Source organism: Chaetodon auriga, chromosome 7 (assembly GCF_051107435.1).
Source record: "Chaetodon auriga isolate fChaAug3 chromosome 7, fChaAug3.hap1, whole genome shotgun sequence".
In the NCBI taxonomy this organism is placed as follows: domain Eukaryota; kingdom Metazoa; phylum Chordata; class Actinopteri; order Chaetodontiformes; family Chaetodontidae; genus Chaetodon; species Chaetodon auriga.
In genome coordinates this window covers 13,936,753-13,962,446 of record NC_135080.1, presented here as the reverse complement: position 1 = coordinate 13,962,446, position 25,694 = coordinate 13,936,753, and the positions used below count along the sequence as shown (strand labels likewise).

Genomic DNA, 25,694 nt, shown 5'->3' with positions numbered 1-25,694 from the left:
CCCCCTCCAGATGTCTTTACTGACAGGGCAACCCCACAAAACATGGTGATGATTTGCTTTTAGATTTCCACAGTTCCTCCAGGCAGCTGGGGAGTTACCATCATGGTGGGATGTCAGAGAGTCTAATAACATACCTTACAAGGCTTTTCTGTTTAAAACCCCTCCAGGTGTATTTCCACGGATACGTCCACAAAGTTGAGTGTGTCTTAAGATTTAACAGCCTTTATAGAGACAGTATGTGAAATAAATCTACTACCAGTATTTGAATGATGTTTTTCTGAACAATTCTATCAAACTTGCACTTGGCTCTGTTATATTTTTCACCTTTTTAGAACTTTTTGTCAACAGTTGTTTCCTTGACCTTTCAGAGGACCAGAGAACATAAGAGACAGAAAAGCAAACAGTGGTTTCAGGGATTGTGTTGAGTTGTATTAATATTTACAAGGAAGTGCAGGATAAAAATGGAAATGTCAACAAATTCTTATGTTAAATGTCTCGCAAAACATGAGATCTTTTAATTTGACTCCTACTCTTTACAGAAATATGCCAAGATTTCCAGACACAGGCCAGAGAATCCTGACAAACAAATATATACATACAGTAGTGTGTGAATGTTAAATATACATATTTGGCATTGTTCATAAACACTGAAATAAAGCAAACATGCTACTCTTTCCAGCTGGAATCCTACTCAAAGAAAATATACCCATATTGATGTTAAAACATTGTCATGAGATGTATCTTTTAAAAATATATAGTGATTTGTTTCTTTAAGGTAGAGGAGCGGTGTAATTATTTGGATTATTGATGTTAATATCAGGTAGAATTTGACAGCTGGTGATGATGTCAATCTTCTCGGACACAGCCTTCAGGTCATCAAGGATTAATCTGATGCTGTGCGAGGCATTGATGATGGCACTCTGTGAAGCATTCAGCTGAGCTGTTGCATTCTGCACCTTTTACAAAAACCAACAGAGTCAAACAACTGCAGCCATGGAAACCACTGAAATGAAGGCATGCAAAGCACATCTAATTAGTCTTTACAAGATGCTAGATTGTTGTTAATGTCAACGAAGTGACACTTGAAACCTGCCGAGTTACAAGTGATAAAGGTGCTGATTGTATCATTTCCACGTCATGCCTCTAACCTGCATCATAAGCTTAGTTTGTCATAGCCATCCTAGATGCTCCAATTAATACACTTTGCATTACTTCATTTTTTCTTTACTGTACTTATTCTGCATCTACTTTTCTTGTACAGGGCAAAATGGTTGGTGTTCAAACATTTCTTATTCAGTTCTGCAGCACTGGAGAATAAGTGCAATAAGCAATGTAATAAAAAGGGCATTTTAGGAGACCTCTGCATGCCTAATTTACATAATTGTTTAGAAACGTCTCAAATGAGTGAAACACATTTGCGTACCTCTCTACTGGCACTGCCGTAGACCTGCCGTACTGTCTGTCCCACATCAGAGTACAGCCGGCAGTTAGATTCCTGTAGCTTCTGTTGTAAAAGGGTCTCACCTGGAAACAGAATTACACACTGGAATAAATGAGATACCATACTGGTCGTCCTCAATTTCATTCTTCACTTAGGCATTTGATAAATGGACCTTTGCATTGAGAGTATTCTGTCCCGTAATAAGTATTATCATTGTCATATTTATAATTGTCATTCCTCACCATGTGGTCTCAATGTGGGGCTTGGTCTGTCTTCCACAATCGACTGCATATCAGGATGGTCTCTAACTACTATAAGTGGGGGCAGGTCTCGCCTGAGAATCTGGGAGCTCTCCTGGCTCAGTGAAGAGGCTCGGTCCGTCTGCTCCTCCTCCTCCACCTCACTGTCTGTCTCAGATGCCTCCCCAGGAACCTGACAGCATCCAAGATCACAGACAGACAAAAAGATCCTAGATTCATGACAGGAAGGGTGGAGAAGATGGTTGATGAGTATGAACACACACACACACACACACACACACACACACACACACACACACACACACACTTCCCTTTCTATCACTCTCAACACACACACACACACACACACACACACACTTACACACACACACACACACAGGTGCAAGCCTCCATAACAACCTTGGTTCCAACTGTGGCAGTTTGAGGAGCAGACATGGAGGTGATGTAGACCTCATCATCAGAGTCTGTCTCAGAGGCCTCGCCTTGCACCACTATCTGGTACCTGCTGGACATGTCTGCACATATACAAACAACAAAGCGTCGTACAACATTGAAATAGGTTGAAACAGTAACGGTAAATGATACAGAAAGTTTACTCTGCGCAAGAAACTATAATGTAATGTTAGCAGAAAGTTAAAATATACAACAAAATATCCAAAAACCTGTCAAACCTTTTCTGTGATGTGAAAACACAAATCACATGAGCCATACGGAAGTGACTTGCTTCCTCACACCCAATCCGATCTGGGTTATCATGTCACATGATAAGTGACGTTTAATAACGCGATTGGAAGACATGGGCCATATACTCAAGAGTATGCTTGTAATTTAACCGGCGTACGCCGGATTAAAGGTACGAGGCTTATTGGCGTCCACCACTGAAGAACAATATGCTCTCATAGTGGATGTATGATTTTTGCATGCGCTCGGTTGTTGAGGAGCATGTAACCCACCATCTGCTGGTGCTTTTTCCACGTTATTCGATGGCTTGACTCCCGCTAACCTCGCCTGCGTGAATCCTGAGGCGTACCCTGGCATTAATACCGAGTGCGACCAAAGAAGCGAGCTAGTGTTTGTTGTGTGTAGCATACAGTTATTTGGCAGGTACAGTCGAATTAACGCTGTCTTTTTAGATTAATTGCAAGCTCTTGCGTTGTCCTCATTCTCTCTTCTATGCCGAGATAGAAAAAAAATATATACATATATAGTCACGGGCTGGATAGTGTTGCTAGCAAACAACACTTGCTAGCTGTCTGTCGCTAACTGTCTAGCTAACACTAAGCAGCTGTAGGGGGTTTTCAGAGTTAACGCTGGCGTTGCTGTTGATTTTGTCTTGAAGCTGAGCTGACGAGGTGAAGGGAAGCTGTTTTACTTTGGCGATATATCTGATTGTATAATCACTTCCGTGTGTTTGTCAGGAATGGCAGACGAGTCTCTGTTTGACTTTCTCCATATGGAGATGGTGTCACATGTGTACAAGGAGCAGCAATCCGGCAAAGGAGAGATGGATAACAAGGTGTGTTTGATAAAGGCATTAATCAATCATCTGATATATACTCTGCAGAAGACCCTTAGTCTGGATTTACTCTGTGGTCTGGAAACAGGTCGCAAAATCACCATCTCGTTTTAACCATGCTAGCTAATGAGCGCCCGTTTGGAGTTACCTGTAAGCTCTTGTCTCTTGTCTTCTCCTCAGGACAGAGCTGTCTGCGTTTCTGTCCTGGAAAGCATGGGCTTCAGGGTTGGACAAGGACTCATTGAGAGGTAGACGAGCACCCACATACTGCATGTGCAACCATAAATGCTTTGTGACACGTGTCGTCACTCCTCTTTACTCTGCGTAGGTTGACCAGGGACACTCCCAGCTTCAAGGATGAGCTGGATGTGATGAAGTTCATCTGTAAAGACTTCTGGACAAAGGTGTTCAGGAGGCAGGTCGACAACCTCAGAACAAACCATCAGGTAAAATCAAAGGGTGGAGTAACAATGTGTGGACAGTTATCCCTCCAGTCACTCACAAGCTCAGGTTCAGATCAGTAGTCTTTCCACCAACATGACGATACATGCCTTTATTCTCTGCCATAGGGTACCTATGTTCTGCAGGACAACAAGTTTTCTCTGCTGACTCAGATGTCCAGCGGGAAACAGTACCTGGATCAGGCTCCTAAAGTCAGTATACACTCTCTTTCTTACACACAGACACACACATACATTCCTACTGCTATTACCTGTGGATTAACTTGACGTGGGCCCTTAAGGCTTTGTTTTTTAGGTTTACAGTCAAACAAATCAGAATCAGTGTCATTGTCGCAAAGGCTCATTTTTGTGTGTGTTTTCTCTCAGTATCTTGCTTTTTCGTGTGGCGTGGTGAGAGGAGCTCTGTCCAATCTAGGTCTGGAAAGTGTGGTGACAGCCGAGGTCTCTGTTATGCCATCCTGTAAGTACTGTCAGACCACCAAGCCACCATACTCTACGCTGTGGAAACGAGTGAGGCTGAAACTGTTGTTACGCATGTGAGGTGTCAGAATGATTGTTTGCAGCTAGGGCAGGACATGATTAACGATACATGTCTGTTGAGGTCCAAACAAATGGTTCACCTTTCCTTCACTCTGTCCTGCCAGGTAAGTTCCAGGTGGTGATCCAGAAGTTGTGACCTGATCCGCTGCGCTGCCCTGGCACTGATGAACGGGCCCCCGTTGGGTTCTGTTAGTCCTACAGACAGGATAGTGGTTCCTGTCAAACACCACCCTGATCTCCACAACTGGGTCAAACAGAATTAGCCACGTTCTGCTGACAGCCAGGTACCACTGGCAGGGCGGGAAGGGTGAGCCAGGGCTTACCTTTCACTCGTGGTACTCTGACGCAGAGCAAGATTTGTGTTATTCCTTTTGCATCTTGATTTTGATGGAGGTCGTTTTCCCAGTTGAGCAAAATAACATTTTAGGTTCTCAATATAAGTTAACATGAAGTAAGCGGCGCCAGGCCCTGACTGACCCCACTCGGCCGAGCTTTGAAAAAATATCAACGGCTGTGAATACAACAATGTGAATGTATAGTAAATCACATGGTATTGTAATATTCTTTGTTATGTGTTGCAATGTCGAGTCCCCAAGTTGAGAGTGCTTACTAAGAAATAATAGAAAATGAAAAATCAGCAGAATTTAGGATGAGACATTACTTTGGGTGATATTTCAGGACTATCAACTGCCATCTCTTTTAGGATCAGCTCAAATAATAGCTAGTGGGCCTTTGAAATTATTACGCCTGGAACATCAAATTCATTATTAAACACTTGTTTCTGTGCGGATGCACTGAGCAGCTGTAAGCAGCTCCTGGTGCTTTGCTCTGCCTTCCAGCAGATTGCCTTTAGGAGCGCCATGTTTAACGTCTGCTGGTGGTCATTTGAATTTTAGTTCATTTTAAGGCAAAATTTGAATCTGGGATGAGTCATTGGTACAGGGAATTATGTTACCCGATAAGGTGTGATAACAGTTTCTAGGCCGAGCTTTTCTACAAATTTCAAAGTGGAAAGGCGTCTGCTCAGTGAGCGTCACCCTGTTCCTCTGTAGCGATGTCACATTTCACAGTTGACCACTCAAACTGGGTTTACAGGTTATTACTTTTTGTACCAAGATGTACATTTTTTGTCCTTTGTACAGCATTGATATGTAAACATAGATTTTTTTCTTAGCATACAGCGTGCTGTGAATGTGATGTTGTAAAGTTTTGGAATTACTTCACATGAACTTCTGGGTTACATTTGTTAGTGACGCCTTGAGTCTCCTCAAGTATGAGTCCTAAAACTGCTTAAAACTGCGAGGCCGTGAGTATGTGCTGCTTGTTTTATTTATTTTAGTTTCTTTATTTTCTCAGCTAAACAGTTTGAGGAAATAAACAGGAATAAGAATGTCTTGACAAGAACACCACAAAGACGAGTCCTGTCGAACTAGAAAAGATGACACGATGAACTTCACGTCTCTGGTAGATGCTGTTACCTGTTTATGACACTAGAGGGACACATAAAGCTGTCATTACTGTCTGTGGCTCTAAGTTTACAGATTTACCACTGTGGCAGGTTATGTCCAGAATCTCCTTGCCTGTTCTGATCTCAGATCAGAAGGGAGAACCCATAGTTGAACAAACTTGGCTGCACAGTGCCACGAAAAACACCACTTGTGTTTGTTTGCATGAAGATTTGTGAGGTAAAATAATCTTTGACAATGAAGTTCTTCTTCTTCTAGCCCTCTTCCATGAAGTCTTCAAATATTTAATATTGATACAACTAATCTGTGACACCACAACATGTGTACATGCCCTTTGTATACTATTCTTTATTTCTGGTATTTTAATTCATAAGATAACCATTTAGTCATAATGTTCATATGTAAACTAACCTTTCCTCTTTTATTGCTCCTCTGCATAACAACACATTTCACTGTGTGCATTCCCCAGCATCCCTGCTTAAGCTATTAATATGTCTTTCATGTCGTTGATCCATATCATGAGCTTGGTCTTAAGAGCTCCTACTGTATGTGAGCGCTCCGCACTTCTGAGATATACATTATCAACGTTTTGTCCCGGCAGGCCAAACTGTAACTTCAGTTTTCAAGAAAAGCAAAAGTTAGTGTTTACAGCAATCTGAACAGGTTCAGTCGAATTCATCGAATCAGATTTGGTTCGATATTTTACACTTTGGATATGAACCCTCTGGATTTTCAGAATAGTTACATTTTCCTTTGTCCCCACATTGACAACATTGCACTAGTTGATGGATCATGGTGCTCACACTGCTTTTATTTGTGTCTCTGCTCTAATAAATTACCCCTGACTGTGTTCCAGTATTCCACTGCCATCACTGTAACAGTTTTACACAATAAAGGTTGTTACATGTAACTTTATATATTTAATGACCCCCCCAGTGTGTCTCTTGCTCAGGCTCAGCCCTGAAAAACTGTCCTGTTGACTTTCTATGTTTGCTCCGACTGCTGTGACAGTCTTTCATTGCTGACTATATTAGAGACAACATGGAGGTTGTGTGGTATACAAGGGGAAAGTCTAGTCTTGCTATCTCACTGAATATTTAACATGAATGACTGTTTTGCAACTTTGCAGTAAATCTAGACATCCTTTCTATTTGCAACACAGCAGATAATATACAGGCAGATTTCCTGGAAAGCGTAGCCAAAGTGTGGCTTTTTTTTCCACCACTGCAAAAACATTTTGCTAGAGCATCAGTTAATAAAGTGTGCGCAGACTGTTTTATGTCTCTCTCTGCTGCAGTGTTAGCACATCTGCATAGAAGCGCTTCAGCAACATTGAAGAACTAGCCACCCACCTATGTTTGATCGTAGACCCCACCATGAAGAATAAATGGTTGCCATACAATAGTGGGAGGAGAGACAGAGAAAGACTTGGACTGCGTGTGAAAGAGGCACTCCACCAGCTTTACACATGAAGAATTTACCCGTCATGGGGATCCAGTCGGCCTGTGAAAACAGTTGTAAAACGGCTTCTGTGGACGTCTGAGAGAAGAAACCTGGAGCTCTCATCGGGTTTATTTTCACTTGGTTTTGGAGACTGCATACTTTGTACAAAAATGCTGCTTTTACAAACTTGCAGCATGCAGTTAAGGAGAGAGCAACATAGTAGTTGCTGTTGGTTGCATAATGGGAAGTGAAGGATCCAGTGTTTTCGGAGCTTGATGCATGCTCGGGGCTAAAAGTCAGGATACCTCGGCTTCTGCTGCACCACCATCACTGGAGTTACCCTTTAATACATTCCTACCTCCTCTGTCTAAAATGTTGGGTTACGTCCTTCACTCTGGAGGCCCCTGAGATAAGAGTCCTTGAATGAGCTTAAGAGTTCAAGAAAATAATAAGATGGCTGGCTATAACACTACCCCTGCTGATCTGTGTAATATGCGTGGGTGACAGCAAGATGTGTTTCTTTCTGGAACATCTGTGTGACCGTAGGAATGCCGTGCAAGAAGAAAACAGCGAAATTGAGTTAGCCGCCTGTGTCAGTGTGCTGCACCTGACTACAGCCCACTCTTTTGCCCATTTGTTGCAACCCATTAAACACTTTGCCCAAATCCTCTCAAGAAAGGAGGAAAAAAAAAATCAGAAGGAGGGATTAGAGAGAAAGCCTGGGAGGGGGCGGAATTATAGAAAGACCGGGCGAGAGGAAAATGAGATGGAGAGAATGAAGAGCCTCTACAGGAGGCTGGAGGGAAATGAATGGTCGACACGAGAAGTTTATTAGAAGTGGGGGGGTGGAGAGGAAGCAGTGTAGGACAAGAGAAAGAGGAAAAAGGAGAGGAAAGGGTGGGGAGGAGCTTCTTGTACCTGTGCCGCAATGTCTGTGAAGTGAGAGAATCTGGAGTTCTTTGGACAGAGAAACTGAAGGATGAGAGGGCTGAGAGTTCAGCAACAGCTGTCTTGTGCTGCTCTCTGCACAGCTTCGCTCCCCTTCCTCCTGCTCCACCCTGCATCACAATATCACCAATACCCTCACAAAGAGGCATGGTGAATGGAGGGAGGGAGGAGGAGGAGGGGGAGGAGAGGGATGTTCAGGGGCCAGAAGAAAGAAAGGAGATGCTGGGGGGGGGGGTGAGGAAAACCAGCATTCATCCCCTCAAATTGATGACTTGCTAAAATTCAGTAACACTGTCCACTGGCTGAGGCCTTTTGTGGCGACAGATACTTGATCCTGGTTCAGTGTCTTGAAGGCGGCTCACTTCAGTTCACTTCAGTTCACTTCGGTTTGGAGGCAGAAACAAACTCACCAAATGCAATTTAAAATCATTGTTGAACCCTGACAATTTAAATAAAAATGAATTACTAAATCCAAAACCATGTCTGTTAAGTAGTATACTGATAAACCTGTACAGCTTCATAACATGTTCAACATAAGCATATATAAATTAGCCATAAGCGTCAATATTTTGATTTCATCTACTTGGGTGTTTTATTCCTTGGCATATAACACTTAAACCCGGATAAACGAAATCATTAGATCTCACTGCCTCAAACGGCCGGTCTTATTTTCCTCAGTGCATCCTTACAAACCTGCCGACGGCTGCGCTGCTGCACTGAACAACCTGTATGGTCTCACGGGATGCTGCCCTCTTTCATCCTCTCAAATTGTCCCACTTCTTTATCTCACAGCTTCTTTTTCACAACTTCTCTTCTGGCCCCACTATTACCTTTCTTCCTCCCTGCCCACTCATTCAGCGTCCTCCACTCATGCATAGTAAGAGTGCGATTCTCAGTCTTACACACACACAAACTTTGTCTCTTGGGGCCATATGTTGACCCATGGTGGGCCTGAATACAGCCATCTGCCTGCCTTTGCTGTGTCCCACAGGGCAAGAGTGTGGGAGAATGTCTGTCAGATACAATACAGCACACACACATACACACACACACACACACACACACACAAACCATACGAGCACACACACCTTTAACCCCTTCATGGCCACTAATCACTCCCAGACAGCCAGCCCATCTCATGTTAACAGTGACAAGATAATAGCTCTCTCTCTCTCTCTCTCTCTCTCTCTGTGTGTGTGTGTGTGTGTGTGTGTGTGTGTGTGTGTGTGTATGTGTGTGTGCATGAAAGAGAGATTCCTGGAGGGTCAGCCATGAGCATGCATCTTTAGCCCCAGTTTTTGGGGGAGGGACACTGAATGGTGGAAAAAAAACAACATTTTATGATCATCATTACTTTTTTTAAAGGGATTTTAATGAAATCCTGTCAGCCTCCAATAACTTAACATGATTAAGGCAATTTAGGCCACACTTTGGTGTTAAATAGCAGACTGCTTCCCTGATTTAACATGGATGACAAGCATATTTCCCTGAATATGGCACTAAATAACTATAGTCCGATTTAATAAGGACTAATTAAGTTGCGTGATTTAACCTGCCTGAAGATCCTGCCTCTGCAAACACGTGTTGCTCACCACAGTTAGAGCGGATTAAATTACTACACAGCTGCTAGCGGAGGGCAGAAAGTGGAGAGGTGAGGGGATGAAACTGAAGGAAAGGAGAGGAACAAAGTGAGGGAGGAAGGATGGAATCAGCGGAGGCAGTGAGGGAGAAGGGAAAGGGTGGGTGTCCAGGATTGGTCAGATTAAAGCCCAAACAAAAGACTTCTTATCTCCACACGAAATCTCAATGGCACGACTACACACACACACACACGCACATACACCAGTGTCTTACTATATAACAGCAGACTGTTTGTGCCAGGAAATGCTGAACAATACTTGCTTAAATCAGTTTTTTACAAACATAATATGTGCATGAAGATGTGAACCAGCTCCGGAACTTTAATCAGCGGAGGAAGTGTCAGAAGATACCGTTTGCACTTTCTTAATAATTCATGCACATACACTTTTGGTGTATGTGCAGAGTGCCTTCCAGTAATATAGAATTGTACTTTCTTATGAATCAATCTGCAACGCTGCTCTGTAAGCACGTTCTTCAAGCTGAGGCCGCACCACATAGTAACCGAATGATTCATTTCCTGCTCCCTGAGTGCAATTTCACCAGGAAATATGAGGCACCTGTTGTGTTTCGCTCTTATATAGTGCAAGTGTAGGAAACCATGCTAGCCACTCTGAATGAACTGAATGATATACAGTCACACTTGAAGAGTTCCTGGAAGCTTCATCCACTGTGTTTTCTCCTCAGCATAAAGTGTGTTTTAGTAATGTAGCTGTCCAGAGAGAACTGCGTCCCAGTATGCAGTAATTCTGTAAAGGTTTTCAGATCAGCTAAAGGGTTAAATGTTCTGTTATGGGCTGAGAAAATTCACCGGTCTCACTAAAATCCCACTTAGAAAAATTAATTTAATCATTTAAAAATGAAGTAAACAAGTCAAATGACCCATCACACAGCAACAGGACATAAAGGGACAGCAATAATTATCCTCGGCATCCCGTTTCTGTGTTGGCTTTCCAGGAAAACATCACTTTTATCACTCAGTCTACACCCTTAGACTGAGATTATCAATTTCAGAGTGGAGTGAATCCATAGTTCATCTTCCCGTTTGACACTGCGTGCAGATAGTTCAGGCCACCGAGGGAAAGTGATCTACAATGAAAATGCTAAATGACAGTTCACTGGTTTCCGGCTTGCTTCCTTCCTCCCTGCACCTTGCATCTATAACGTCACTAATGTGTCAACATTGTTGCACATACACTACAGCCAGCACAATACACACAACGAGGCTGAGCGTTTAAGGAGTGTCGCAACTTCTGCATTGTTGCATCAGCACCGCAACACAAGGTTTCAACTCGGAGGTGTCAAACGTGCCTGTGTAGACTTTAGCTGAAGAGGAGTCAGTGAAACCCTGAGTAGGCGATGAAGCAAAACAAACAGTCAGTTACAACAAGTCAGTTAAAAAAAACAACTTTATTTCCAGTACAAAAAAAAAGAGAAAAACAAATATATTAAACTTGATACAAGCATTAACAACTCAAAGTCCTCTATAAATACGTTAAAATAAATTAAAGAAATTAATTTACTAAAGATTATCACCTTTAACACTAAACAGGCCTCAAACATGTTGATGAAAAGGCAAATTTAAATAGACCAGTAACAGCATGGTGTCTGCTCTCCTACGCAACTACATCATAAACACATAAAACAGCCAAGTAAAATTTTGTGTAACACTAAGCATACATACCCTAACCCTACAGAACGCTGGATCTAGCTCAGCAAGGCAACAGGCCTGGGTGCACAGTTCACATACATGTGGCCAGGACACATTCAGAACAGGACAGAGCTGTAACGGGAGGAATTAATACTGAGTGAAAAGGAGAGATGAAATACTGTGAGTGGAGTGAGAGTCACAAAAACATTATATTTATCAAAAATGTACCACCGGTGCTGCCTGTGGACAAGAGGGGAATGTTTAAGACAATCTAAAATACAGATCAGCACCTCAAAGTTTTTAGGAAACACGTCAGAGGTAAAACAGGACTTTCATGAAACGCTCACGGCTTGGCTGAACTTTACGTCAAGTGTCTTGGAACTCGAGCTATGTTCAGATCATATCAGCTCATACAAAGTAAGCTGCAGAATAATGTGAAGGTATTTCATTTAGGTTTTTGTTTTTTTTTTTTGGTCCATCTCTGACTCTCAATATTGATGGATTTTCTGTGATGCCTGCCGTTTGTGCTGGTACACTTGGCTCATCAAAGCTCATAAAAGTCCCAGATGAGACCTGAACATGAGATTTTACAGTATGATCAAGCACACTTTGCTATTTTAGGTTCAAACTGAGGGTTAAAGGTTAAATGTGATCATTTTGGCATTTTACTGTTGGCAGTTTGTAAATAATGCAGGAGTGACAAAAGAACAACACTTGTAGTAATCTTAAGAACAGAGAGAACTCACACTAGCTTACTTTGGAGAAAAAAAAAAAAAAAAGAGAGAGACCCATACCCCTTGTCACATCCCTCCTCACAAACCAGCAAATCTTGTTTCAACACTGTAACACGACCTGTTAAATAACTCTTCAGGCACTTCTGCTGTTTAAAAACTTAACATTCAGGTTCCAGGCCAGTGATCTAAACATGACCTCAGACTGTACAGTTATGAGGAAAAACTATTTCAACAGCTTATAAACACAAGACTGTGTACACTCAATGGAAAAACAATTCCTAAACATGTCACATTGTGTGTTTTTTACCACCATAATCAGAACAGATGTCTTTGGCTTTGTCACATTCTTTCGATCGCTCAGAAGATGGGTGGTAAAGTGTAATATAAATGTTGGCACTGATTGGCTTATCACACTGTGATTACAATATCTTTGTCGCATTTTGCCAGCTCAGCATACAGTTGAGATAAAGCATCGAATGCTTCCAGCACATTAAACATCGATCCTGATATGCACTCTGTTTTGGTGGCAACACAAGTTAGTTTCAGCGTCACTGTGGCTTCCCTTACGCATATGTCAGTGACATTTTAACCACAAAAAAAATCTAATGGGCGAATCTCTCTGAGCGTTCTGAGTCAGTCACCGAGTCCTTTCTATTTTGTTTCCTCTGAACGGATGCAAAGAACGTCTGAGGTCTAAATCCAGTGGCTGTGTGTGTAGGTGCGCATTTATAGGGGTCCAGTGTGTGAGCAGTGTGTGTGCTTGAGCATGGAAATGTGTGTACTGAATATATTGTGTATTCAGAGTCTGTGTGTCTGTCTGAAAACATGTGTTTGTGCTCCAGCACACTGCAGCCTAAAGGCAGAACTCAGTAGCATCCTCAGGAACAGAGAGCTGACTGAATACCGCCAGACGTCTGCCATTGGCTTCACTGATGCCACCGCAGGGTTCAGAGCCACTGAGGGAGCTAGCAGAGCTCCTACCATCCTGGTCCTGGTCTGACAGAGAGGTGTAGGACAGCGACCTGGCACCCAGTGGCCCTGAAAAGGCCCCAGTGGCACTGGGACTCTGCCTCAGGGAAGGGGAGGCAGTCGGAGACAGCCCACATAGACAACAGCCGGAGTCTGGGGAAGGCAGGAATGGAGACTGGGGATCTGCTGCAGTTGCCTGGCCTATGGGGGGCTGGTACTGTTGGGCAGGGGAGGCCTCAAAGGCAGAGTCCATCTCCAGGAAGGCATTAGAAAGGAGGTCAGTAATGTCGGCACACGAAGGAGGAGAGGCCGATGGAGTGCGTGTGAAAGAAGCAGTGGCAGAAGGAGGATGAGCAGCAAGGGCAGGCTGAAGGGGCTGCTGGGGAGCAGAGGGAAACCCAGCAAAGCTGAAGCTCTGTCTGACAAGAGGAGGCCTGTGCATGCGGGAGGAGGCAGGTGGCTGCTGGATAAGGCTTGAGGAGGACGATGAGGAAGAACGAGAGAAAGATGGTTTCTTTTCTTCCTCATTGTTGTGGACAAAGTGGCAGCGCATCCCGTACGGGCAGAAGCCGATGGTGTGAAACGTACGACACGGCTCAGTTTTGTATTTTGGATGTCTGCTAAGATCCCGCAGCTCTTCTGTCCCGTGGGCAAACTGGCACTTCCCGCCATACTTGCACAAGCCGCTCTCATTGAAAGATCGACACAGTTCAGTCTTATAGCGTGAAGAGGAAATAGACGAGTTGGACGAGGAGGAGCTATTGTTCAGTGCAGTGGGGCTGATGTCACTTTGGGAGTGCTTAAGGTCAGTCCCACACCAGCCTAGGCTTGCTGCTGTGGCACTGCTGGTCTCGACCATGCTGATGGAGCGCTGGGCAAGGAGGTCTGACTTTCCCCAGTGGGTAGAATTGGCAAGATGGGAGGGCAGAGGGTTTTCTGGCTGCTGCCCCCATTGGCTGGAGGTCAGAAATACACCATCCACTGGATCAGTAGGGAGGCAGGCGAGGGACGAGAGGGAAAATGACGTGTTGCTGCGTGGCTGACCGATGTAACCTGGCGTTCTCATTGCCATGCTGAGGGATGGTTGAGGTCTGCTCTGCTCCCTCAAATCAAGATTCAATAACTGCTGTAAAAAAAACAAAAAAACAAAAACAAAAAAAAAAAGAACAAACAGCACAACGTTAGCCCATACATATTACAATTAAAATCAAGTGATAAACTAAAAATTCCTGTGTTGCATTTCTTTGTTCATCACTGATCTCTGTATACTGACATCTGTTGACATTTCACATGGAAACTACCAGACAATTAAAGAACAATTGTGCCATTTAGGGACGGTTACAAGGATTTACTTGTTTTCAGTTTCCATACTGACACTGAACACTGCGGAAGTTACGTTTTCTCCTGGTGTGCTACTTTCTAGTAAGTGTTATTGGAAAAATGCATTATTTGATTATTTGAGTCTGGCAGACTGAACAAATCAATGTATGGAGGTCTGTACTCATGCATGATGGGTATTAAATACTGACATCAAAGTACACACACAAAAACAAACTTTTGTTCAATATTTACTTTTGTTTTGTGAACTTCTGTCAAACCCTACAGATTTTTAGTCATGTAACACAGACACTACAAAGTTATTCAAAAAGTGCTTCAGTCAGTTTCTAATGTGATTCACCCTCTCCAGCTTTGTCTAATACAGGTTTCCTCTCAGGGCTCAGCAGGCACCGTTTGTCTTATAGGCTATAATCAGGCATAACTATATGCTAAACTGAAAATAATAATTACATTGCTGACATCCGAGCTGTGGGACACAGCCGTGGTTCAAATTTACTAAATGGATTTGCAGAGTAACAGCTGACTTCAGCATTTCTCTTGTGTACAGTGTCAAAACCCAGCAACAACGTTTCCTACTTCTTTAAATCCACACTAACAACACCAAAAATATTTAACCTGGTCGGACACATATTTTATCCTTCTATTGTGATGAAGACACGGCACGAAAAGTTATGCACCATGTTGCTATGCAGCAACTTCCACTAAAAAGTAGCATTGCACAAAGAGTGAACTACACACCTCCCCATGCTACCAACACAGCTTTAAGACACAACTTTAAAGCTGACTGGCAACTTTTAGTGGTTTCAGACATAAAAAGTTAGCTCATACAGTGTCGTGATTCAACTTGTTTGTGTTGTCAGCAGTGAATAAGTCACTAGCTGTAAACAGTCCGTGACCTGTGATGGCAACAACTTGCTAAACAACCATAACTAGGACACCAAGTTAGCTAGCTAGTTAGTAGACAGTTTAATGGGCCTGTGTTACGATTAATCTTAATACCAACCTAAACAGCGTTTCCACTTTGTGACCAAGTTAGCTTCATTTCCAGGCTAACTTTCAAAACGAGTAAAAAGCTCGGTTAACACTTAACTGTTGAATCAAGGACAACAGCAGCATCCGCCATACGCGACTTGAGAATAGCAAACAGCGTAAAGTTAGCAGCGTAGCTAGCTAGCTAACGTGAACCCCCTCTGACCTAGCCAACTTCTGCTCCGCTCAACTTTCTTTGCGCTTTTCGTTTACCTTGCACATCATCTTCTCCAGGTCCGAGCACTGGCTGAGGGGGTAAGATGGCATTTCGCTGAGTTATCAAAAGCTTCGTCCGATCCCGTCTGCCCCCGCAGTGATAGACGTGGGCAACTCGCTGGCATGAGTTGGTCGGAAGTTTCTAGTGGTGTGTGTGGCGCTAAACAAGCACCAAGATCCAGACCACGTGTGGATTTAAAACCTAACAACGCTGTTAGCCACTCCCACGCCTCTGTGAGTCAGCCCAAAGCTGTTTACAGCAGAGCCAGCACTCCCAAAGCTCATGAGGATACCCGACTCATGAAAAGTCATTTATCTTACCGCTGGTCAATTCCTTAAACTTACAAAAAGAGCCCTTTTCATGGTAGCAGTCCTGCCTTTTACTGTCACTCATTTAAGCTACGAATATGTCTGCCGAGCGTTTGATTTTAGCTATGAAGTTAGCTTAAATAACATGTAATGTGCCATTTTTCTTTCTTAGTGAATATTGAACTTTATTTTTTTGAGATGAGGAAAATTGGAAAAATTGCCATCTCCAAACAACTTTTACGCAACTGCTTTGAAACACTGCTGCATGCTAAGTTAAGTGAATAAGTGAATGCAAATTAAGGCTAATTCACTTAGCTAACACAGGCTAATGAAAGTCTGACCTTTGTCAAATGCATCTGTAAACAGGAATGTAATGTTCAGGGTTTATTTATTTATTTAGAGTTTGCTGCAAAATAATGACCATAAAACTCATTTATACGAAGTTATTCTGTACATACAATTTTGACACCCAGTGGTCTCAGCTAACTTTCATCCTAACTGTTCTGCCAGATAATGACTATGTTTAGTCATATGGCATTTATCAGAGGGGATGGAGGAGGTGCCACCGGCTGTAGCTAAAACAAACTAAAGAAAGATTATAAAACAAAGGGGGGCACAAGAAATAGAAAGCAGATAAACACCCCCAAGTAAAGGCAGCCGCAAGGACAAGAAAGGAGCACAGGCAGAACACATGGGCAGGAAAGACAGTGGAGACAGCCTGACTCTATGAGACAGACAAGGAGGAGTGAAGTCTTTGATTTCAAAGGTAACGTGTGAAAAACGCCACCGCAGAGCACAGCCATGAGAAAATTTGACACACACATACACACACACACACACACACACACACACACACACACACACACACACACACACGCAGAGTTCCTCCTCTATCTTTGCAAAGACAGAAAATGTCCTTAAAATGTAATTTTATTTCCCTTGGCTCAAATGTTAAACTAATTACAACCCAATTTATAACTCTAAACAATGGAAAATGTGCCAGAGTGTCCTCCCACCATCGCTGCTGAGACATTTGGTCTTCAAAAAGAGTTTGAGAGCTCACACACACAAACACACCGACACAGATCTGCCATGAGTGACGTTGTCACACCTCTTGGATTATAAAGAGGGTTGTGACAGTATGTCCAGCAGCCTGACAAGTTGGCAAACAGTTGGTTGCAACTGCAGGGACTAACTGCACATTCAGTTAGTTTGAACTCTGTTGAAATGCATCAAATTTCATTTGGTTGTTTTTTGCTCTTTAATTGTTCCTCTTCATCAAATATAACAGAAATGTGGTGTACTTGTGAGGGACAGGAGCTCTCAAAAAGAAAGGACAGACATGTCAGAGATTGGTGAAAGTTAATAAAAGTTTTGAAACGCGGAGCCCCCACTGCGGGAAAATGACTGATTGTTAGTGAAACCAGCTCCTTGGCTCTGAGCCGCTTTAGAAAGATGAGTTCAGCTGAGAACAAAGCCAGCTGAAAAGCTTTGTTTTGGTCCAGCCAAGTGGTCACCATTAAGTGTGTGTTTGTGTATGTGTACATGCTTGTGTGTGTTTGACAGAGAGTCTCAATCCCCTCCTCCCGTAAGTACAGTGCTGTTGTAATGCTATAGGTCCACTCTACACAGCCTGAAGGTTGTCTCGGCCAGCTGTGTTTTGACTTGTGTGATGTGTATATGAAGCCGAACTGGTGTCCCCCGGGTTTGGATCTTGCAGCGGATCTTCATTGCACGTAATCCCTTTTTTTTTTTTTCTGCCCGATCACCCTCTGCAGGTACTATCAAAATTCCCACAACGCTGACTTCCCAAAGAGAACGGGCATTCATTTCCTGTGTCTGCCTCTGAAACCAGCTCCTCCATTTACTATTGTAAAGTTTAGAGGCAGTTTTATCCAGATCAGATTGTGTGGAGATGCAATTAAGATGGACTGCAGTTCCCACGTGGCATCAGAATGTATCGTGACCTTTTGTTATCTCATCTCCTCAATCTCGTTTTATTTCATCATTAGGAAACTGACGACATCTGACAGAAAGACACATTTGAGCATTGCGGAGGCAACTTCCTATCTTCTAAATCAACAGTTTTTTGGGTTTTGTTGTAGATTATGTCCACTAAAAGGTTGTCTATTGGCTTTTACACTGCAGTTAGAAACGTTTTTGCGTTCTCACTGCAATATGTGGGTGAATTTTTAAGTATTTTGGGGCATTTTTGGCCTCAAAGGTGTACATTAGAGAGATGACAGAAAGTGGAACCAGTTCTAACTACCAAGCCACCACATCACCTCACATATATGGACAAATTTCCAGACCACGTCCAAGTACAGTCTGAGGATCCCTGTGTGCATTTTGGTTGTGCTCACTCCTGTATTTAACTAGTCATATGACCCAAGGTGCATTTAATGCCAAGTGCGAACAAGGCCTAATTATATTGTGACTGACCCTCGGGTGCTAACCCAGACGTGAGACACTGGCCTAATTAGTTCATCGTCTTAAGAGGCTGGCTGTGTGTGTTTGTTTGTTAGCCTGGGATGAAGACCACCACTGTGAACAACAAGCCATTAGCAAGATGTCAACAACACGAGGGCTTGAGGTAAGCAGGCCCTTCTGTTAATTTGGGTAAATAAACAAATGTTATCTCTAAACAAGCTATTAGCTTAGAGAGTAGAGTTTACTTCTATAAACAATCCCTTTTGGGTGAGGTGGGGATTACTGAGAGTGGTGGTGGTGGTGGTGGTGGTGGTGGTGGTGGGGGATTCTGAAGGAAAGGGGGAGGGGAGAAGGGAGGAGAAAGGTGGAGAGAGATTTGAAAGAGAGTTCTTACTTCTTGTTGAGTCCAGCTGGGCTAGAGGGCTTTTGGAGCACAATGAGCTCAATGAGCTGCAGAACCAACTAACAAACTAATGGCCCGCCCTCTGCGACTCTACCCCCGTACACACACACACACACACACACACACACACACACACACACACACACACACACACACGGTGGAAATAACAGAGGGAGGTGAATGGATGGGATAGAAGGGCTTGTTAGGGAGGAAAGAGATGGGGGTGAGGAGAGGCATGAAGGGGCAGGACCTGGGGCTGTTTAGAGGAAACAGGGGGAATGGGAAGGAGAGAGAGGAAGGCATTGAAGGACGCAATCAGAGGCAAAAGATTCAGCTTCATTAAAAGTGGATCTGCACCAAGGTTTATCTACAGATTTGCGATTAATCAACCAGATGTATAATGGCGTATCATGGGATGCATTCCCTTGCTTTGTCACATCATCTTCCTGCAGTGAAATAATTAGCCAAGTCATTAGGAAAGCTTTGCTGATTTGACATCTGTTTGATATTACAGGAGATTTACAGAGGTGACATCGCCCTGTTGGGTTAAGGACGACTGGCTGCAGGGCGCCGCTGTTGTACACCTAATCCAACAAAGGTGTTTTTGAAGAAATGGGATGAAATAATGAAGCCATACATTTTTCTTAGACATATTTGAGCTCTTAATGAGCAAACATTACAGCGTGTTTCTATTAACGGGAAGAGTGGGAGGGATGCCTGAGAGCCAGTTTAGGGATATCAGCAAAGCATGGAGATAGGAGAGGTAGCTCACCCATAATCCCAATATTGTCAACAGTGACACAAATGTATTATAGCAACACTTCTTGTGTGTGTGTGTGTGTGTGTGTGTGTGTGTGTGTGTGTGTGTGTGTGTGACACAGACTTGCACACTCAGCCTTTTGAAACACTCATGATTAAGTGAAGTCATTCCTCTACAGCCCCACACAGGCTTCTTCAGAAAAGAGGCTACTATTACCAGTGACATATTAAGGGGAGGGGAGGAGGGGTCTATAGACCTGATGAACATCTGCTCCTCTTTTCCTCTGCTTTCTTCCACCCCTCCCCTCCCCTCCCCTCCCCACCGTCTTTCTTTCACAATGTACCCCCTGGTCCATTCACTGGTGTGTATGTGTGTGTTTGGGAAGAGAGTTTTTCTGACAGTGAAATTTTAGAGACTCTACACACTCAATAACAAGCTAACCTTTTCCTCCAGTCTTAGCATCTATTTTATGATACTGGAACCTTCCTGAAATACATTTTTACTTGGTCCTTTTCAGAATGATGTACATCACGTCACATGCATGCAGTAATATCCTTCATACAGTCATGTGTTCACAAAGCGGTGAAGCTCGCTCCATCCTTGGTTGTGAATGACTGAGCATCATCAAGACACACGCGGCCATCATTTGTTTGACAAAGTCCCTACACTGAACAACATCAACAACATTCTGTTTCACACAGATTTCTACCTTTTTAGAGTCGGGGCTTGTATTTCACTGGATTATAATCATTGATGCATTAATGTGTACGGCTGCTAAAGGTGCCACTGATGCTAATTACTCTCTAAACTGCTGGGTAACTTAATGCACAATAACACAGCATCATTTATTAGTTGATTTACATTTTGTATTAATAATCTGAAACTGCAAAGTAAATAAAACAATCAAATAAATGTTATGGAGTAAAAAGTACATTATTTGCCTCTGAGATGTAGTGGAGGAAAAGCATAAAGTAGCATATAAGAGAGGTACCATTTTAGTACCTCACCATTATAAATGTACTTTGTTACACTCCACCACTACAGAGAAGACGACAAAGGCCATTAGGTGAGCAATATTATATCAAAGCATTACCATAAAGGCGTGGCAGCCCTCTCATGAATACTCATAATAACCTGAGTGACTGTGCAGGAATGTTCATTTATGCATAAACTCTCCACAACTATGACTCTCACACTCCTTCTGTTTCATGCACCCCCCACACTCTCTCTCTCACACACACACACACACACACACACACACACACTTGCGCACACATCCAGAATCGCCGCACAGTAGGGTTCTACTCACAGGGCAAAGGTCACAGCCTAACCTTTGACCTCTGACATCACCTCCCCCCTCCCTCTCCTTCTCTCCTGCCCACTGGAATTCACTCCTGTGGATTCAATTAGAAAGTTGGAGAGCAGGAGAGCGGAGGGAGAGAGAAGGAGGGCGCAGAAGCTGTGACAAATGTCTGCAGACGGAGCAGCACGGAGTAAGAGACCACGACTCAGAGTGTGAAAGTGATGGGGGGTGTTAAGACGTTAGCGCTTTCAACACATTTGTCTGTCTTATATCTATTTCATCTTATTCTCATCTTTTGTTTTACTCTTCTAAAATGCTGTTTATATGGGTCTTTTTATTAATACCTCTTCTGTCTAGTGTGAAGCACTTTGTATTGCCTTGTTGAAAGGTGCCATACAAATAGATTTGCCTTACCTTGAGATTTTAAACAATACTGTGCTTCCAACTTTGCTGCAAAAGTTTGGGAACGGAACTTCTTGTTTTCAACATGACGGTGTCCCCGAGAGCAAAGCAAGGTGCATAAAGAAATTTTACTGCCCTGTACAGAGTCCCAACCTCATTTCCCTTAAACACTTACTGCAGTTAGAACACCAGACCTCATTAGAGCCTGTCCAGATGATGAAGACTGTTAAAGTAGCTTATTAATGCCCATAGTTTGGGAATGAAATGCTCACTAATTACATATGGGTGAGAAATGTTCAGATGTTCACATACTTTGATGGGGTGACCATGTTCGTAGTGTAATATGATATTCAAGCCATAGAAAAGAGCCATATTCATTTCCGCATAACACATTTTTATATTTACAGCGTCAGTAAAGTCAGTTGTGCAGTTTCTTTAATAGTGTGTGTTGTGCTCACAGGCAGAAGAAGAGCTGAGTATCTACATCCTGTATGATTACGCTGGGACACTGTTCATATTTGCTTGATTCTGCTGCCCTCTTCTGGATAAAAGTATGATTACAACTCAGCATAGTAACCTTTGATTGTGCCATCACCCACTTAACTGTTAAAAAAAAAAAAGGTTATGACCCAAAAGTGTCACAACGCTGCTTTTGATGGAAAATGGTTACTGTGCTGTCTCTGTACACTCTTATGTCGTAACGTGGCTCATCCCCACTTTTAGATTTATTTTTTCTCGGAAAGAGTGATGAAAGAAATCAAGGAGGGAAGGAAGCCATAAAGATGTGTAGTTTAAAGATCCTTGTGACAGACTGTTCAAAGGTCTCACAGTAACACATCCAACTTAGCAAAGATCATACAGCACATGAATTAACGGCCACGCCGAAAAGTTTCATTTCATATTAGAACTGTGATTCATATATATGTAAAGAGATTATCTCATCATTGTGCATTAGAATAAATTCCACGAAAAAAACTCTACAATTTACTACTCGTCTGTGTGTCTGATCCACCAGCGGGGGGAGCTGTTGCACTATTTCCAATTTTTATTAGGGGTACTTCACTGACTGGATTCCATTAATTTGGCTATTTCAGTTTCTGCACAGAGAAATGAGACACACCATCTGCATGTGTTACCCCAGACTGTATATGTTTTTCGTGTCTCTGCATACTACTATACCCATGAAACAATTTCATTTTTTGAGAGGAAGAGGCCGAGGCAGCGAGCCAACCTGACGAGTGAACGCAGTGACTGGCAGGCAGGGGAATTTACACAACCCTAGTCCCTGGAAGAGAGCCACACATCAGTGTGTGTGTTAAGCAACAGTTCCTGGAGATCCTCCTGAACCCAAAACAAACAAGCAAATCTTCTGTTGTAATAACACAGACATGGTTTATCACTTTTTGTCAGGCCCACATGACCAGAGCAGCAGAGCCTTAAACAGGAAAATGATCTATCTATCTATCTATCTATCTATCTATCTATCTATCTATCTATCTATCTATCTATCTTCATCTAAAGCTTCAGTTTTACCGACTGTGATCAGATTTAAGCAAAATTCATTCTGATGGAAGGGAGAACGGTGTCATGATGTAGGAACAGGAGCATGCTGAGCCAGACAGAGCAGAGAGGAAGAAGAGCTGAGAGCTACAAAAATGTGAGAGAGGGAGGGAAATCGAGACAGACTCCTGGAAAAGTGTTGTGATACATCAACTGTTATGAGCATGTTTTAAAGTTCCAACAAAAAAAAAACATCATATAACAGAGGAGTAGGTGAAGAGTGTGTGTGTGTGTGTGTATGCGTGTGTGTGTGTGCCCACATGTGAAACAGACAGAGAGAATGAGAGTGAGTGGGCTGTGTGCAGTTCAAATATTGTTCCTTGAAATAAATGTGCGACAGACAAAAAAAAAAAAGTAATTAGAACAGTTTGTTCTGGTGTTCTTCACGCCTGATTTTAGTCCTCGAAAGAAACAAATTTCAAAAGTAGCTCCAGCTAATTAGTAGAAATCTTCATCTGTAAAACCTCCAGATGGGATTTTTTTGGTAATTACGTCAGACTTGGAGAGAAAAAAGATCACTAACGTCAAAAAAACAAGAGTGCTATCAGGTGTTTGGAGAGAGAAGTGCAGCCAAATGTTGAACGAGCGTCATAAGGAGCTGTGTTGCAACAAACGTATTTATCGAAGCAGTTTAAAGAGGAACACAGAAAAAAACGCAGTTCGTCTGTTATTGTGCAGCGTCACACTCACTGCGTGTGAAAATCCCCGACATATTTTGCCGCCGGTTTATTGGTTTTGTGCCAGGGTCGGCTGAACACAAACATACAACATCATCCACTTTGTGTTTTTTGTGATGACTGATGTTTGGGATACGGCAGGTACAAGATGTTCAATCCGGTTAGAAGTCGGGCAAATCCTTGGGTAACTCTGCTGAGATGAAACCGTGATGAGGTGATGGGCGTGCACGTTCCTTAATAGATTACATGTACTGACAGACGAGGCCGCGGATGACTCACCGCCTTCAAACCTGCAGCTCAGGGATTGACTCCCCGACGCTTTAAACTCACAAAAACACGATATTTAAACTCACAGTAAACAGAATAAAGCACATCTAAAAAAACAGCAGTACAAATATTTCCTTTTGGCAGTGTCGTGTGGCACATGGATGTTGTTGCTGCACAGAGATATTCGTGCACAGATAATGAGGTCCCTTGTGCAATCCAAACAATGGCTCTTTAAACTGCTTTTCTGTTTATTTCTGCTCCTATAAGGCAATCTTAATGCTGAAATCGTACAGAATAACAACGCTCAAAGCGCCGGCAGCGTCTTAATGTGCGTATTCGTGTTCATTTCTCCTATCTGTAACATTATATGCTTCAAAACTGTGAAGCTTTTGTAAACTGGCTGTCGTGAGGCGAGCTGAATTAACTTGTGTGTATGTTATCGGTGTGTTTATGTATACATAGCTGTGTACACATGTACTTTTCAGTGTCTGACCCTGTCCTTATCTAGACAGAAGAAGGGCAGTAGGTTTGGCAATTCACATTCTGTTGAAATGTATGTTTAGATCTCCGTCACAGCAGTGTACTCTTTTTTTGTTTTTTTTACTCCCATAGCATTACAACCTCTCTCAGAGTCAGCTGTGACGGGCTTGTGTGAATACACTGTAGACTTCTTTGTACTTGCATTTGAAAGCTTTGTGTGTGTACACTGTCTGGGACAAGATGTTCTTCATACATAATGGTAAAGGAGTGTGTGTGTGTGTGTGTGTGTGCGTGAGTGTGTGTTTGAAAAGAGACAACAGTTCATCCGTTAATCCAAGTCAAAGAGCAGTAATGCAACAATAGTATTTAATGGGAGGATGTGAGCATCAGCGTGTGCGTGTGCCCGAATGTGAGCCAAAGGATGATTCCTGGTCTGTATATTCGCACATTGCGCCCCTCTGACTGTATCCAGGCAACAGCTCATAATATTGATCAGTGTGTTTGATCAGAAGGATATTGATGGATCTTGAGTTTCGTGTGAAATGACGTCTTCCACTTTCTTTTATTTATATATTGGTATCTAGGAAACGTGTTGTAATGAAAACAGTTCTTTCTGTGTGTGTGTGTGTGTGTGTGTGTGTGTGTGTGTGTGTCTGTGTGTGTGTGTGTGGCCATGCATTCCTCGCGTTGTGGGGACATAAATCTGTTTACACAGTCACACTGTGGGGACTTGCCTTCCTTTTGGGGCCAAAACACAAGTCCCCATGGTTGTGGTATGGTTATGGTGAGGGTACGTCTCCAGGAAATGAATGTAAGTCTATGTTAGGTCCTCAAAAATGATGGAAACCTGACTGTGTGTGTGTGTATGTACCTGAAGACTGGGCTACACTCCCCCTAAGAACAAAAAGGGGAGGAGAAGACATGCACCTCTGGGAACAACCATCATGAAAATCCCCCCAGATAGATTTTTTTCTCACTGTTCTGCGCTCATTAACACTCTGTTGGGCAGCAAGCCAAACACTCTGACCAGCGTCATCAGAATCTTTGCTTCCTCTTTTCTTTTTTGCAGTCGTCAGTGCCTCTAAACCACCTCACTTCCCAAAAGCTCTGCCTGTCTCTGCGTGTGCACACATAGATGTACCCAACTGTTTGTAACTTCCCACCGTGAGCTCTATCGGTTTGTTTTGTCACTTGTGGTCAGCTGCTGCTGTACCAGCATGTTTGTGTGCAACGGTAATTTCTGGATTCCTTGACCACTGCTTTGTTGTAATGATAGTTTGCTGCTGTTTGAGAAACCCTGGCTGAAGACGGGGTGGATGGGAGGGGGATACGTTAGGTATGAGTCTGAAAATGTACTGTCTGCCTTACACAGGATCTGGAGCAAATGTACAATCTAATATTGGGTAAATATAATGGCGTAGAGCATGGCAGTTCATTTTTGTACATATCAGCT

At 42.9% G+C, this 25,694-nt stretch overlaps 3 protein-coding genes across 5 annotated transcripts; 1 reads left to right on the top strand and 2 right to left on the bottom strand.

The window, feature by feature from the left end:
* Positions 1-410: 410 nt before the first annotated feature.
* bloc1s3 (biogenesis of lysosomal organelles complex-1, subunit 3) lies at positions 411-2,430 on the bottom strand. Its single transcript, XM_076735352.1, has 5 exons — positions 2,373-2,430; positions 2,101-2,216; positions 1,684-1,873; positions 1,424-1,524; positions 411-956 (listed from the first exon to the last, which is right to left on the bottom strand). The coding sequence occupies exons 2-5, from the start codon at positions 2,212-2,214 to the stop codon at positions 771-773; spliced, it is 591 nt and encodes a 196-aa protein (XP_076591467.1). The 5' UTR covers positions 2,215-2,216; positions 2,373-2,430; the 3' UTR covers positions 411-770.
* Positions 2,431-2,520: 90 nt separating this feature from the next.
* On the top strand, positions 2,521-6,601 carry trappc6bl (trafficking protein particle complex subunit 6B, like). Its single transcript, XM_076735678.1, has 7 exons — positions 2,521-2,805; positions 3,120-3,217; positions 3,398-3,465; positions 3,546-3,663; positions 3,787-3,870; positions 4,045-4,138; positions 4,323-6,601. Exons 2-7 carry the CDS (start codon positions 3,122-3,124, stop codon positions 4,352-4,354), a joined length of 492 nt encoding a protein of 163 aa, XP_076591793.1. The 5' UTR covers positions 2,521-2,805; positions 3,120-3,121; the 3' UTR covers positions 4,355-6,601.
* Positions 6,602-11,110: 4,509 nt separating this feature from the next.
* On the bottom strand, positions 11,111-15,808 carry LOC143322939 (mRNA decay activator protein ZFP36L1). 3 transcript variants are annotated; one of them, XR_013077365.1, is made up of 3 exons: positions 15,648-15,802; positions 12,390-14,193; positions 11,145-12,357 (listed from the first exon to the last, which is right to left on the bottom strand). XR_013077365.1 is itself a non-coding variant. In XM_076734409.1 (2 exons), exons 1-2 carry the CDS (start codon positions 15,699-15,701, stop codon positions 12,952-12,954), a joined length of 1,293 nt encoding a protein of 430 aa, XP_076590524.1. In that variant the 5' UTR covers positions 15,702-15,802; the 3' UTR covers positions 11,111-12,951. The 3 variants fall into 3 exon arrangements, 2 of the variants coding, with proteins under 2 accessions (XP_076590524.1, XP_076590523.1); XM_076734409.1 differs by having other exon boundaries at positions 11,111-14,190; XM_076734408.1 differs by having other exon boundaries at positions 11,145-14,193; positions 15,648-15,808.
* Between the last annotated feature and the right edge of the window lie 9,886 nt (positions 15,809-25,694).